General features: G+C 46.2%; 1 protein-coding gene across 4 annotated transcripts in view; it reads left to right on the plus strand.

Annotated features, from left to right (window-relative positions):
• Window positions 1-14,850, plus strand: part of DNAH9 (dynein axonemal heavy chain 9) — a 112,311-nt gene that overhangs the window by 60,586 nt on the left and 36,875 nt on the right. For all 4 annotated transcript variants that reach the window (XM_064728903.1, XM_064728904.1, XM_064728905.1 and 1 more), the window contains 3 exons: window positions 98-268; window positions 1,209-1,331; window positions 12,094-12,287. In XM_064728903.1, coding sequence (XP_064584973.1) covers window positions 98-268; window positions 1,209-1,331; window positions 12,094-12,287 — 488 coding nt within the window. The remainder of the gene's footprint in view (window positions 1-97; window positions 269-1,208; window positions 1,332-12,093; window positions 12,288-14,850) is intronic.

Here is a 14,850-nt window from a genome sequence, read left to right on the forward strand (position 1 = left end):
GATCCAGGACAGGTCCCCACAGGCAGGACCTGTGACACCCCAGGGGTGTGCAAAGGGCATCTCTCACTGCTCCTTCCTGCTGTGTCTCCCCTCCCAGGCATTCCAGGGGGTGTTCCAGAAGGCCATGGAGAGGGCAGCCCCTGCTGAGAGCCTGGCAGGGCGGGTGCTGAGCCTCACAGACAGCATCACCTTCTCCGTGTTCCAGTACACGGCCCGGGGGCTCTTCGAGAGGGACAAACTGACCTTCACTGCCCAGCTCACCTTCCAGGTACCAGCAACACCCTGTGTGCCAGGCTTCACTGCCAGAGCAGCCCATGCAGGGGCTTGATTGTCTTCTCTGCCTCTCTGGGAATCACGAAATCATTCAGGCTGGAAAGGCCCTCCCAGACCACTGAGTCCAACCTGATCCCCACCTTGTCCCCAGCCCAGAGCACTCAGTGCCACCTCCAGGAATTCCTCGGCACCTCCAGGGATGGGCACTCCAACCCTCCCTGGGCATTTCCAATCCCTGAACTCCCTTTCCATGGGGAAATTCCTGCTGTGCCCACCCTGAGCTGCCCTGGCCCAGCCTGAGGCCGTTCCCTCTGCTCCTGTCCCTGTTCCCTGGAGCAGAGCCCAACCTGGGGCTGTCCCCTCCTGGCAGGGACTTGTGCAGAGCCAGAATTTCCCCCTGATCTCCCTTTTCTGCAGGCTGAGCCCCTTCCCAGCTCCCTCAGCTGCTCCTCACAGGATTTATTCCTGCCAATAACAGGCACAGATGCTGTGCTGGATTTGAATTACACTGACAAAGGTTATTTGAGAAATTCCTGCTTGCAGGACCTGCAGAAAATGGCAAAGCAAACTGGCCTGGAGGGGCTCTTGCACTGAACCTAAAGAAGCGCCTGCTGCAGTGCTGCTGTCCCATGTCTACAGTGGTTGTATAATTTTTATTTTTTTGTCCAATCTGGCTCTGCTGCCAGGACCTTCTCCTCCGGGTGCTCTCCACCCATATGGAACTCAGCCTTTACCACATGGTTTTCCCAACTTTTTTTCTCTTGCCAATCTCCACACTCATTCCTGGTCCTCTTTTGGGACACCCAGAGCACCTACATGGTGTGTCCAACACACCTCTCCAGCACAGGGCACTCTACATTTCAGCCACACATTTTTCAAGCAAATTAATTGAATAATTAATCTGCTGCTCTAGGATATCTTGTTTGGAATTACAGATACTTCTGATGAATAAAGAAATCTACCCAGCAGAACTGGATTTCCTGCTCAGATACCCAGCACAGACTGGAGTCACAAGCCCTGTGGAGTTCCTGTCTGACCATGCCTGGGGAGGAATCAAGGTACCTGATCCATAGAAATCAGCTCCCTTTATCTCCTCTAAAAACCCTTCAGAGGTCTGTGGTGTTGTGAGGTCTCTAGGATGAGGTGAGAGATGAGAATTTGACTCCATGCTCTCAGAAGGCTGATATTTTATATATATATTATATATCAATCATATCATATCATGTATCATATCATATCGTATTATATATTACTATACTAAAGAAAGAGGAAGGATATATCAGAAGGCTTAGCAAGAACGATCATGAAAGCTCATGACTGATTCCTCAGAGTCCGACACAGCTGATGGTGATTGGTCATTAATTAAAAACAATTCACATGTTTGGATAAACAATCTCCAGGCCACATTCCAGAACAGCAAAACATGGAGAAGCTGAGGCTTCTCATCTTGCCAGGAAAAGAAATCCTGGTGAAGGGATTTTTCAGAAAATATCATGGTGACAAGGGTTCTTGTGGCATTTGTTGAACATATGTCTGCCTTTGAGGGGCAGCACAAAAAGGCCACAGACATGGAGAGTTCTGCAGGTCCAACACTGCTTTTGAGTTTAGATTCATCTTTAGTATAGATATAATATAATGTAATGTAATGTAATATAATGTAAATCAACCTTTTGTGAACTTGGAGTGAGATTCTCATCTCTCACCTGATCCTGAACACCTCACAAACACCACACTGCTGTTCATGAGAAGGTTTCCAGGTGTGCTGCACACCTCAGGTGTCCTCAGCCTTCATCTGATGGCCCCAGGAACTGCACAAGAGTCACTGCCTAGTAATCTGCACTAATTTTATGAATTTCAGGACTTTCTGATTGTGAATTTTGCATTATCAGATACCAAATACCCTTCAGATTGCCTTTTGTGATTACTGTATTATTGATTTTGCTATAAATAATATGGTGTCAACTTTTATTAGTGTTTGTGTTGATGTCTGTTGGTTTATTAACCTCTGAGGTTTTGGCAATTCTAGTTACTTGAGGCATGGGTTTAGTAAAATCATATTTTGTCACAGACTGCTATAATTAGGTTAATTAGTCATGGATTCTACACAGTTTATTAGCAGGCTAAAATCTCCTTTTCTTATATCAAGAAGATTAAATACTATAATAAATTGTTTCTTCAACAAAGCTTGAACAAAGTATGCTTCAGATTTATATTTCAAATTCAAAGTGAAATTTAGCATTTCTGCTAAGTTTTCACAGAAACATTGCAAATGCTCCAGCCCAAAGGACTCCTTTTGCCAGGGGGTTCTGGCCAAGATAGTGCCAGAAGAAATCAATATTGATATTTGTGGCCCATTCTGAGCCTCCCACTTTGGGCACATTAACTTCCAAGGAAACCTCATTAAATGTTGAGGGCTCTGGGCATGCAACTGGCCTTGTGTGACTTGACTTATTATTTATTGTTGGGGCTTGATTAATAATATATAGAGGCCAATAATCCTTTGCAGTTGCTTGGCTGTTTGCAGCTCGTGGTGCTGGAGCATCTCATTTAGGAAACTCTCATTTATGATTTAGTTTTCCAGCTTCTATCAAGTTCAGCACAAAGTTTCACAGAGCCTCTTGCTGTAACTGTGTGCCAGGGAAGTTTGGTATTCACCCCTGGATGAAGAAATCCTGGCCAGAAGGAGGTGGTTTGTAGGGAAAGGGAATATAGCTTTAATTATATCTGCTGAGAGATCTGGGAAAACAGGCACATTTCAGGCTCTTTGGTGCTTCTTTAAAGCTGAAACAGGAATTGAATTCAAGCTAAAGGCTGAGGAGAGCTGCTCTGAGCTTGGTTCTGTTCATCAGTGAGATGTGTGGGAGGCAATGGCACCTGTGGAGGAGCTTTGCCTGGCTCTGGAGCAGGGGAGGTGTTAGAAAGGGCACAGTCATTGCCTCAGTGCCAGCCCTGCCTCTGGGTTACTGAATATTAGCTGAGAGCAGGAAGGGCACAGAGTTCTGTCATTTAATTAAAGCAGTGCCTTTGCTGAGCCCCTGCCTTTGGTGCTCAGTGGAGCTGGTCATTTCAGTCCTAAGGCCTCTCATTTGCAGGGGCTTAGCAGCGATCCCTGGAGAAGGCAAAAGTGTTCTTTTGTTCCTATAATGAGGTTTTCTGTCTCTTTTCAATTTCCTTTATTGCAGCCTGTTGTGCTGTTCTCCCCCTCTGTGTTCCCAGAGTCTGCCTTGAAAGTTTTTATTTCTGTTGATACTTCTGAAAGCCTTTTCTGTGTCCATGCACAGCTGGCCATGTCTCCTGGCTTGGCTGGTGGCTTCCTCACCAGGAAATGTGTGGATGCACATTGTCCATGCACAGCTGGCCATGTCTCCTGGCTTGGCTGGTGTTTTCCTCACCAGGAAATGTGTGGACACACCTTAGATCATAGTGCTGCCGTGACCACAGCCAGGTGCAAATGCCACTTGGGAATTCTCATTGTGTGACTGAATGAACACAGAATCCATGCAGAGATTGTCCTTTGGAGGGTGAGTGTTTTCTGAATTCATCTCTGCGTGGATGCTCTGAGGTCCTTTGAACCTTGTGTGAAGGCAGGCTGTCCTGTTGAGCTGCTCTTGGTCAGACATCTCCTGTCATGGCTCTTCTCTGAGCATGATGGTGAAATGATGTAATTTGGTTTTAGGGTCTTTTTTTTGGGTCTTTGCTTGGTTTTTCAGACTTATGACGGTGTTCACAGGGGTCTTAGGATGAGGGAAGAGATGAGGATCTGACTCCATGTTTCAGAAGGCTTGATTTATTATTTTATGATATATATTATATTAAAACTATACTAAAAGAATAGAAGAAAGGATTTCATCAGAAGGCTAGCTAAGAATAGAATAGGAAGGAATGATAACAAAGGCTGTCTGAGCCAGCTGGATTGTGATTGGCCATTAATTAGAAACAACCACATGAGACCAATCACAAATGCACCTGCAGCATTCTACAGCAGCAGATAATCATTGTTTACATTTTGTTCCTGAGGCTTCTCAGCTTTTCAGGAGGAAAGATCCCAAGGAAAGGATTTTCAGAAAAGATGTCTGTGACACAGACTGTACCCAGATTCAGCAGTGAGATGAGCCAGCAGTTGTTTGCTGCCCTTAGTGCACACAGTAAAACTCCCCTGAGCTCCCAAACCAGAGCCACCTGCAGGGTCCTGCCCTGCTCATGCCCAGCCATTTCCTGAGAGCAAGAGAGTCCACCCAAACCAAGGCTGAGCCAGGAGGACAGAGCTGGCAAATTGTGAGGCTCACCCTGAGCTGTGCCTGGCCACCTCCTGGAGGAGCAGATCAGCAGGGAGGGAGCAGCACCTTCCCCTTGCTGTGCTGGGCTCTGAGACCGACAGCAGGAACTCCGGCAGCCCATGTCTGACCCAGCCTTACTCTGCAGGTGTGGGTTTAGGGCTGAGTTTAGAGCCTGGCTCAGGCACAGACTCACACAGGGCACAGTCTCACCTTCTGCCCACACCAGGGGTGTTCCAGGCGTGCAGCAGAGCCTGGGTGTGTGCCTGCCACAGACCCCCTGAGCATCCTCTGGGCCAGCTGGGCTCTTCTCCAGCTTCTCCACTTCTGATGGAGCCACTGGCTGTGCCCTCGTGGTCTTCAAAACCAAAACTTTTTGGTTTTGGCCCTAACCAGGAGGTGAGGGCAGTTCTGAGGCTGTTCCCTGGGACCCCAGGATGCCAGGCTCTCCCAGCTCCAGCTCCTCCACGGTCCCCTGTGGCTCCTCGTGGTGCACGTGGCTGTCCCCATGTCTGGCTGTTCCCTAGAGCTGGAAATGTGCATTTCCCCAGCCTGATTTCCTTTGTGACATTTCCTGCAGTGCCTCTTCAGTGCTGAATGCAGATGTGTCCCATGGGATGAGTGCAGTGAGTTAATGCACAGCAGGAGTACACCTGGCCAGCCTGGATTACTTCTTATCCCAATCATCTCCCTCATCTTTTTCTGAAGAGGAAGAATTTTCATTATGTAGATATGAAAACCCCACTGAAAGGGCATTGTTTAATAGATGTGATGTTGAATAATGAGCTCTAAATACTGAATTCAGCTTTCGAGGAGGAGAACAGCCCTAGACAAAGTCGTATATTAACTCCATATTTATAATTTTGCAGAATGCAGATGATAAGATTGTGTATGTGGCTTAGGAGATAAAATACCAAATCATATCTTTTGCATTTAAGAAAACTGGATTGGATTTTTTTTTTTGGACAAAAAAAAAAATCTCTCTTCCAACTTTCAGTTCTTGCACTTTTTAGATGAGGAAATTTTTCATTCTTCTCCAAGATTCATTGTGGCACAATCTGCTGCATACATTGTGCTCTCTGTGCATATGCAATGTCCTTTGATCAGGCTGGTCAGACAGGAAAGGCTCGCAGCTCACAGCTTCCCTCCTACATTCAGGATTATTATTATGCAAGAAAATCATAGTCTTAATTAAATATCTTCCATTAACTCAGTTCTTCAGATGTAAAGCCTTTTGGAGCATCTTTGATAGAAAACATTGATTGTGACACTTCAATGGGAATTTATCTGCTCTCATCTAGAAGTTTCCTAAGGACATTCTTCTGTCCTCTGTATCAAGTCTCAGAGAAATATTCCCAATGTCTCACAGAAATGCTACTTGAGAAGGTTTTACCTTTTTTTTTTCCCTTTTCTTTTCTAACCTGCTGGCTAACGATCTGATGCTTATCTGAAATATGGCACAGATTGTGATCGCATCAAATATTTAAGGACGCACTTTGTCGGTTTGATTGCAGAGTGGAAATTGAGTTTTTCTGGATGCTCTAAGCCTCTGTCTTTCCCTCTCAATCCTCCCTGACACAAAGCCTGCTGTCAGCTGAGCATTTGGAGTGTAAAAGCCTCTTCACCCTCTAAATGGGAGGAAAGAGAAGTAATGGCTGCATCCTGCCCTTGGGTCACACCAGAGGGGCTGGAAAACTGGGAAGAGCCCTGGGGGTGCTGGAGACAGAGGCTGTGCATGAATCCAGGTGTGCCCAGGTGGGAAAGGGGCCAGTGGCACCTGGGCTGTGGCAGCAGTGCCAGGGCAGTGCCCATCCCCTGTGCTGGCACTGCAGGAAGGACATTGAGGGGCTGGACTGTGTCCAGGGAAGGAAACAGAGCTGGGGAAGGGGCTGGAGCAGCTGAAGGAGCTGGAAAGGAGCTCAGCCTGGAGAAAAGGAGGCTCAGGGGGGCCCTTGTGGCTCTGCACAACTCCTGCCAGGAGGGGACAGCCGGGGGGAAGCTCTGCTCCCAGGGAACAGGGACAGGAGGAGAGGGAGCAGCCATGTAGATGTGGCATTTGAGGTCCTTTTTAACCTAAACAATTCTCTGATTCAGTGCTGTAGGACCTGTTGGAGCTCCTCAGTGTGTGCCAGAGCCCACTCCCTGGTTCCTTTCCCTGGCTGTGGTGGTTCACATGAGGAGCTCTGGAGATTGCAGACCCAGTGCTCAGCTCACCTCTGACTGGCAGTGACCTCTGGAACCCTGGGGGTAAAACCAGAGCTTTCCCTGGGTTGGGGAACATTAAATGGCATTTTTGGAGGCTCTCATGGCCTGTGTTTGGTTCCCACAATGTGAGCTCAAAGCAGCAGTGGACCCCTGTATCCCAACAGGAGCCTGGGGCCTTCACTCAAGCACCTGAAAACACAACTGTGAGAAGAGACTAAAGAAAGGGGAAAAGTTATGTCTGAGGACCTCAAAACTGAGAGGCCAGGAAGGTCTGATCTCCAAGAGATTCCTCTGGAAGGGAAAAAGCATTTGGCTCCCTATGTCAGTAAAGAGAAGAAATATGCAGGAAATATTCACAGCAGGCAGTGGACCTTGAGAGCTTTCCAGCAAGGGACACCGGGAGCAGCTGCCCTAGCTGAATTCTTGCAGAAAGTGGGACATCGTTTCTCTTTCAGTTTTGCTGTGTGTTGGCCCATCTGGGATTTATAACAACCAAATCCAGGGAAGTTTTTAGAAATCCACAAGTACCATCCTTCAGCTGCCCTGGGGGGGACCCATGCCTGGCTTCTGGTTCTGGCTGTGTGTCCCTGATTGCTGAGAGGCACCCAAGAGTGAAGAGGAAAGATGGAAAGCACGGCTTGGGAGAACAGCCTGACTTTGCAAGGCCTGTTCTCAAACCCACTTGAACAACCTTTTTAGAAAATGCAGAGAAAATGTCAACATGAACCCATCTGGGAAACATCTCAGGCAAAATGAGGAAAACATGGTGGGTGGCTGTAAGCAATGAGAATACAAAGATTGTGACTAAGTCTCATTTCTGTTACTGACCTTTCCCATCAAGTGGAGCTGGCTCTAAGTAGGCACTGGTAGGAAGCCGATGAGAGCTGAAGCCATTGTCCCCCAATTTATGATTTTTCACTGGAAATTTTCTGAGGAAAGGTGCAGAGATCTGATCCATCACTCATCAGACTGCTTGTGATGTCCAGCCTGCATGTTGTGATGCCCTGGGATCCTGCAGATAAACAGGGGGGTTTGTACAGTGATGGGGTGAGGCTCTGCGCACCTCCTGTCCCCATTACAATGTAAAAGCAGCAAGGAGGAGTTTGAAGGGAGACAGGGGCATACAGTGCCTTGAGCTTGTCAGTCAGCTTTTATGAAAGAAATAAGGAGGGTCAAAATAACATTTTTTGGATTGAAAGTTGATTGAGCTTGGCAAACCCCATCAAATCTTTATTTTCACCTTGGTAGAGATTTTTCTTATGAGTTAAATTATTCAGGTAGGGCGGCTAAACAGAAAATAACACCTTCAGTGTATGAATAATACAACCCAAAACCTAGGATGGGAGAGATTGTAAATAATCCATCATCTGCTACATTAATTCCTCTAGTTAACAGTAGTATTTAAATGGAGCAATTCATCTGCCTGTACGTCTTTTTCCTGAGTGATCCAATCTATCAATTGAAGCCAGGTGCAGCTCTGGCTCTGCCATTCTCCCAGGAGCTGTCATTTTCCAGCTGTTTGTGGGGATGCTGCTTTTCCTAAAGACTCCTGGGCCAGCTGCAGCAAATGAAAGAAAGGAATTATGAATGTTGGCTGAAATGTGCCCATGGACAGTGTAAAACCTTTACAAAGTGCTTGGGGATCACAGAATTGTGGAGTTGTTAAGGTTGGAAAAGATCTTCAAGATCCTGGAGTCCAATCTTCTCCTGAATCCCACCATGGTCACCAAACCCCACCACAAAATTCACCCATGAGCCACTCCAAACCCCTCCAGCCCACCAAGGACCTCTGTGGATTTCTGCTTAAAAACTGTGTAACTCAATTCATAAATTCCACAGCTCCTTAATTCTGCAAGTGCAATCGTGACTAATCATCAGGATTTAATCATCTCACCGATTATTAAAACTGGGAGAATATTAAATATAATTTCTTCCCAGTGTTGGCAGGTTGTGTGATTTTTATAGAGACATGTTTGATGTTCAGTGTGTTCCCTACAGAACATAATTTTTTAAAGCAGAGGCACAAGTTTTTTTTTTTAAAGAAAAGCAAGATATATTATAAAAACTGAAAGTAAAAACCAGATACAACCTGAAGCCTCAAATGATAATGATAGATTTTACAAAACCCCTCAAATTCCTTTATTTTGTATTCCTTCTGTCTTTTAAAACTCAGTCCCATGGCTGCTGGGGAGGGTGGTTATAGACTTAAATGATAATGATAGATTTTACAAAAACCCTCAAATTCCTTTATTTTGATTTCCCTCTGTCTTTTAAAACGCAGTCCCATGGCTGCTGGGGGGTGGTTACAGACTGGGTGTCGGGAGTGTTCTGGCAGCTCTGCCTTTACTGGCTGTGTTTTATTTTCACCCTTTTTGTGTCAGTACAGGGCTCAGCAATGAGGTGATTTTGCCCTGCCTTGCCCCAGAGCTGTTCTCTATCCAGGTGATTCTAAGGATGGCTGTTTTTATTATAGAAATATTTTAAAATGCAAAACAATCTCTTTTTTTAAAATGATAATTCCTTTTGGAACTGAGGGGAAGAAAACGTGTTAATATATGTGTTTGGGGTTTTTTAAGATTTTAAACATCTTGTGAAGCAACACCTCAACTTGAGGCCAGTTTGAGCAGATGGCTTCCTTAGAACAGTTGCCTTTAGTGATCAGAGCAAGTAATAAATGTCCAGAACTTGTTGTGCTGTGTCTGGCAGCAGGAGATTCCTCGTGTGCAGCAGCAGTGGCAGCAGCCTTGGGGAGCTGTTCTCTTCTCCACGGACTCCTCTGCATTCTCAGGGTTTCCTCTCCCCCCTGGGTGTCCTCCCTTGTCCCCCCAGATGTTGTCCCCACAAAGATCCCCCCATTCCCTCAGATCCTTGGTGTGTGTGGAGTCTGTGGTGGCATCCAGTATTCCTGTCCTGGAGCCAGTGCCTGATCCTTGCTGTGTTTCCTGCAGCTGTGGGGGATTGGGAGAGCTCATCTGGGGATGTGTGAACCCCAGAGAGCTGCTGAGGCTCCAGTTCCACAGAAATGCTGCTTCTCACTCAGACTAGGAGCTGCCAGAGGAAGCTGAAGTGATAAAGCAACTTGTCTGTGACTCACTGGATGGAAAACCACTTTCTCTGAGAAGATGGTGTGTGATGGCATTCACAGGGGTCCCAGGATGAGGGAAGAGACGAGGATCTGACTCCATGTTTCAGAAGGCTGATTTATTATTTTATGATATATATTTACATTAAAACTATACTAAAAGAATAGAAGAAAGGATTTCATCAGAAGGCTGGCTAAGAATAGAATAACAAAGAATGATAACAAAGGTTTGTGGCTCAGGCTTTGTGTCTGAGCCAGCTGACTGTGACTGGCCATTAATTACAAACATCCAACATGGGCCAATCACAGATCCACCTGTTGCATTCCACAGCAGCAGATAATCAATGTTTACACTTGGTTCCTGCGGCCTCTCAAATTCTCAGGGGGAAAAGTCCTAAGGAAAGGATTTTTCATAAAAGATGTCTGCGACAATGGTGGATCCTCTCCCTGACATGGTGTAAACAGCCCTGTTTTGCTGGAAAAGTCTCATTTTGAGATATAAACTCAAGCCCCTGCTGTTTCCAGCCACCAGAGGTGATCACAGTGTGGGCTGCAAAGACAAGAGCTTGAGTCCTCCAGCCCTTTGGATAATTTTCTATTTTGACCAATATTTTTTGTCTCCCTCAATTTCCATGACAACTCTTAAGTGACAAAAGTACTTTTCATTATGTGGACAGAAATAGATACCCTGCACAGGTTGATGTGCAGTTCCCATCTGCTGCCCCAATGTACCACTCCTGCCTGGGAACAGGGATCCTTTAGTGCTGGGCTAAGTTTCTTGGAACAATTCACTACAGGGGTATTGAAAAGCAATTAATATTCACAGAAAGATTACTGATCTAGAGACCTTTCACTCCTCTGGCTTTTAAATAGAAGCATCTCCCATTCATACCATCACTCCTAATAAATGCTATTAACATTGTTGACTAATGACAATTTTAGTGTTTATTTATATAATACAGAGGTTTTATTTGCAATTAGAGTTCTCATGATTCTGCAGTATGTTGTTTAGGGAGAGAGAGAGACCATCATTCCTGATTACGTCTGTCATTTAGACAGAAAAAAGCAATTTTTCAGAGTCTCCCTTGTTAACATAAGCCAAGAGACTTCTCGAAGCAGCAGCAGCCAAAGTTCTGAAGTGATATTTTAAGTAAATCACGTCAAAAGTCAACAGTGAGAAGATGTTTTATATAAGCAGTTGCACTGAGAATTCCCCGAATTCAACATTTGCCGTTGTGTTCCGCTCAGCCATGAGAGGTGCTCTGAATGCATTTACTGCTGCAGGGCCAAGGGCTTGGCGGGTCAGAACTTGTGCCATCATTCCTGGGGACTTCAGTTTCTCATGTTTGGTGCTCTGGTTTCTGGGTTTTTCACAGAAATCAGGATAGGGAGCTGAATTTGGAGCGAGTCCTTCTGTCGCTGACATTTCTCCTTGTTAGTGCAAATCCACACATGGAAACAGCAGCTGTTGGATCACTCCTGTGCTCACAGTCTCCATGGAATTCTCTGGATCCCTGGGAATTTGGCATGGGGCTGATGCATGGAGAGGCTCCCTGGAAGAGAGGCTGGGCAGAGTTAAAGGAACAAAGTGGGGATTTATTAAAAAGCCTCAAAGGATCCACCTTGGGCAGTGCAAGAGCCCAGCCAGGGCTGCACCCAAGATGGACCCAGGATGGACTCAGAGTCAGGAGTTTTCACCCTTTGATGAGTTCTGGTCCATTTCCATGCTGGGGTTCGGTGCCCAATCCCAGATCCAGGGGATGCAGTCCCACCCTCCCAGGTTGCTCTCCTCCATTCCCTGATGTTTGCCCTTTTTGGGGCTGAAGCTGCAGCGGTGTCCTTGGTTCTGGGGCTGGAAAAGGATTGTTCTGTGTGCCTGAGCTGTGAGGGGACCTTGCTGACACTTTCTGTGGAGTTCAGAGTTATTTACCAATGCAGTGCAGAGGCTGGGAAATATGAAAGCTCCAAACAGGAGAGGAGAGTTGTTCCGTTTTGGGGTAGTGAACAGGGCATGCTGGTTGGTGCCAAAAACTTTGATGAACCATTCAAGGAGATGGATGGTTCCAAACCATCCAACCATATTTCCCTTCCCTGGAACCATCCAAGGAGAATGGACAAAATCTGGTCCTGATGCGTTTCTGGCCATGGTGCCAGGCTCCAGCTCCCTGGTGGAGCAAAACACGAGGAGTCATTAGAGTGAGACAAATGGTTCAGAGGCACTCAGAATTGTTCTCCCTGACCTTCCTTGAATTCTTCCAGGCTCTCTCATCCATGGAGGAATTCAGAAACCTGGATCGGGACATCGAGGGCTCTGCAAAACGGTGGAAGAAGTTTGTGGAGTCTGAGTGTCCAGAGAAGGAGAGGTTCCCCCAGGACTGGAAGAACAAGTCAGCCCTGCAGCGCCTGTGCATCCTGCGTGCCCTGCGGCCCGACCGCGTCCCCTGCGCCGTCAGGTGGGGCTGGGGCACCCCTGGGGGCAGCAGGAGGAGCTCAGGGGGGTGCTGGGATTTGGGACTGTCAGAGCATTTTTAGCATGGGAATTCTGCAGCGTGGTTTCCTATCAGGGGTCTTGAATGAGCCCAGTGAGGGTGGGAGGCACCAGCACAGGGTGCCCAGAGCAGCTGGGGCTGCCCCTGGATCCCTGGAATGCCAAGGCCAGGTTGGCCAGGGCTTGGGGCAGCCTGGGACAGTGGGAGGTGTCCCTAGGAAAATGGAAGCTGTCCCTGCCCATGGGATGATCCCTAAGGTCCCTTCCAGCCCCAAACCATTGTGTGATTCATTGATCTCTGAACTCTGCAAGGCAATCAACACATGGGATTTAAGTGGAATTTCTTGCTTAGTGGGATCCAAGCTCCCTGCCACCACCAGGGATGGAGCAGGGATGGAGCAGTGTAAGGAGGGTGTGGGGCAGCCCTGCCAAGTCATAAATTGGCATCACCACACAGGTGTTACACATCTGCTGCAGTCTGAGCTCAGGAACATACATTTTAGTAACTAGATCAGTTTGAGCTTCTTTAAGACCCCAGAATAGGAGTAGAAGTAAAGAAAAGTCTTATGGAGGTTTTCTCTTTTTTTTCCCCTGTAAAATGCAAAATTTATGTTCTGCTGGTTCTGAAAGTTGTAGTGGTGAATTATGTAGTGAAGGTAACTGGGCAAGGCTAAACTTCCTGAAGTCATGCAAAAGCAACCTCCTTGTTCCAGGACAAGCTAAAGGTCTTTCACTCCATGAGGATTTGGTTTTGCCTTCCCTGGCCAATGTTTTGCCATTTCTGGGATGTCTCTCATGCTCCTGTTTCTCCAGTAGTTTATATTCCTGCACCACCTGATGTGCACACAGCAGGGTGTTTTACTCAGTGTATGAATTACATCTGTTTGTGCTTCAAGGTTCACAGAAAAGCACAGATGAGACTGAGGGAAGCTCCCTGTGGTCACTCTTATTACTTTTTTTACTAGGATAAATACTGCAGTTTATCATAACACTAATACTAAACTATCTTTTTTTCATTTCTTACTCTTATGGCTGGATTCTCCATGTGTTTCTCAGCTGAAAATATTGGTTTTCCTGTTGTTGTTTAGCTTGAGTAAAATAAGCTCTTGGAATTTTAGGTGCATTTATGCAACTCTAATTAATTTCTTTCTTACTCAGACAGCTCAGAAATAACAGGAATATCAAATTTCATCCCCTTTCCTGTTGCTCTTTTCTGAAAAGGGAATCCAAGTTCAAAAGCTTGGCTGGATATTTTTAGGGCACATCAAGCTTTTCTGTTTGCACAGGAGTATTTAAATGGGTTTTTGTATTGTTTTGTTTTGCTTCTTATCTCAAAGTGCAAACAGTAACAGTTCACTGAGCCTTCCCCAGGACTCTGGGGACTCTTCTTGAAATACAACTCAGTTATCAATATCTCAGTGTGCCAGCATAAAACACCTCACTGGTGACCATGGACATCATGACCAGTCTGTGGGTGCATTTTAGGAGTAATATTGTGCCATGGGGGATTTTAGGTGCCCTGGATTATCCCAAGCTCATTTCCAGCTGCTGTTCAAGAAGCTCTAAGCCCCTTTGTGTCCCATCTCATGTGTCCCTGCTCTGAGATGATGGTGCAGGATTTCTTTGGGATTTAAGATTATCCTAGCCTGTACAGGCTCTGGGAAATTGGGGGTTTCATCCACTCTTCCTAGCAGATCCCTGGGGATGTTTGCCCAGTCTGGTTCATTCCCTAGGCCTAAGGAACATCAGGAGAAGCCCCTGACTCACTCCTTAGAGCGTCAGGGCCAGCAGTGCACCAACAGCTGTAATTTCCTGAGAAAGGATTATCCCCTGTAAATCTCTTTTCCCCTTCAATCTTATTGAAGAACATCAGCAAAAAGCTTCTTGTAGCACCTTGTGTTTCTGAGTCCCCAAGGCACTGTTTCAAAAAGCTGAGATGTGAAGTAAAACAAGAATGTTGTGATCTTAAATCTGATGGACTTGGTTAAATTTTGTGACCTGAGCCTTTCCAGCAGCAATTTTGACCCTGAACAGAAAAATCTTCAACCAAATCTTGACCCTGAACAAAAAAATTTCAATTGAATCTTGACCCTGAACAGAAAAATCTTCTTGAAAGAGAGATACCAAAAATGTGGAAGCTTTTTTTATTTTTTTAATTGCAATCTCTTAGGCATTTCTATTCCAACTGCCTTTCAGCAGTCCTTGAAGGAGGTTCTCAGCTCTCTTAGAAAGAATTTGGCTGCCTTCAAAAGGCCTGAGTAATCCATCTGAGCTGCAGCAGCATTCCTGGGGTTTGAATATAGCATTGGTACCTTTGAATCAGTGCTCAGTGTCTGTGTCTTTGTAAAGCACTGATGTCAGGAGCTCACCCTGGGGGAATCCAGCCAGAACATTCTCCACGCACCGTGCTCTGTTCCAGCAGCTGCTGTGGAGCTGAGCCTTTCCCTGTTCACTCCTTTGAATTTTCCCTTGTCACTCTCATGCTAAGGCTCCATGCTCCAGACATTCTTAGAGCTCTTCCCTTTCAG

This window comes from Zonotrichia leucophrys, chromosome 18, assembly GCF_028769735.1.
Source record: "Zonotrichia leucophrys gambelii isolate GWCS_2022_RI chromosome 18, RI_Zleu_2.0, whole genome shotgun sequence".
Classification (NCBI taxonomy): domain Eukaryota; kingdom Metazoa; phylum Chordata; class Aves; order Passeriformes; family Passerellidae; genus Zonotrichia; species Zonotrichia leucophrys.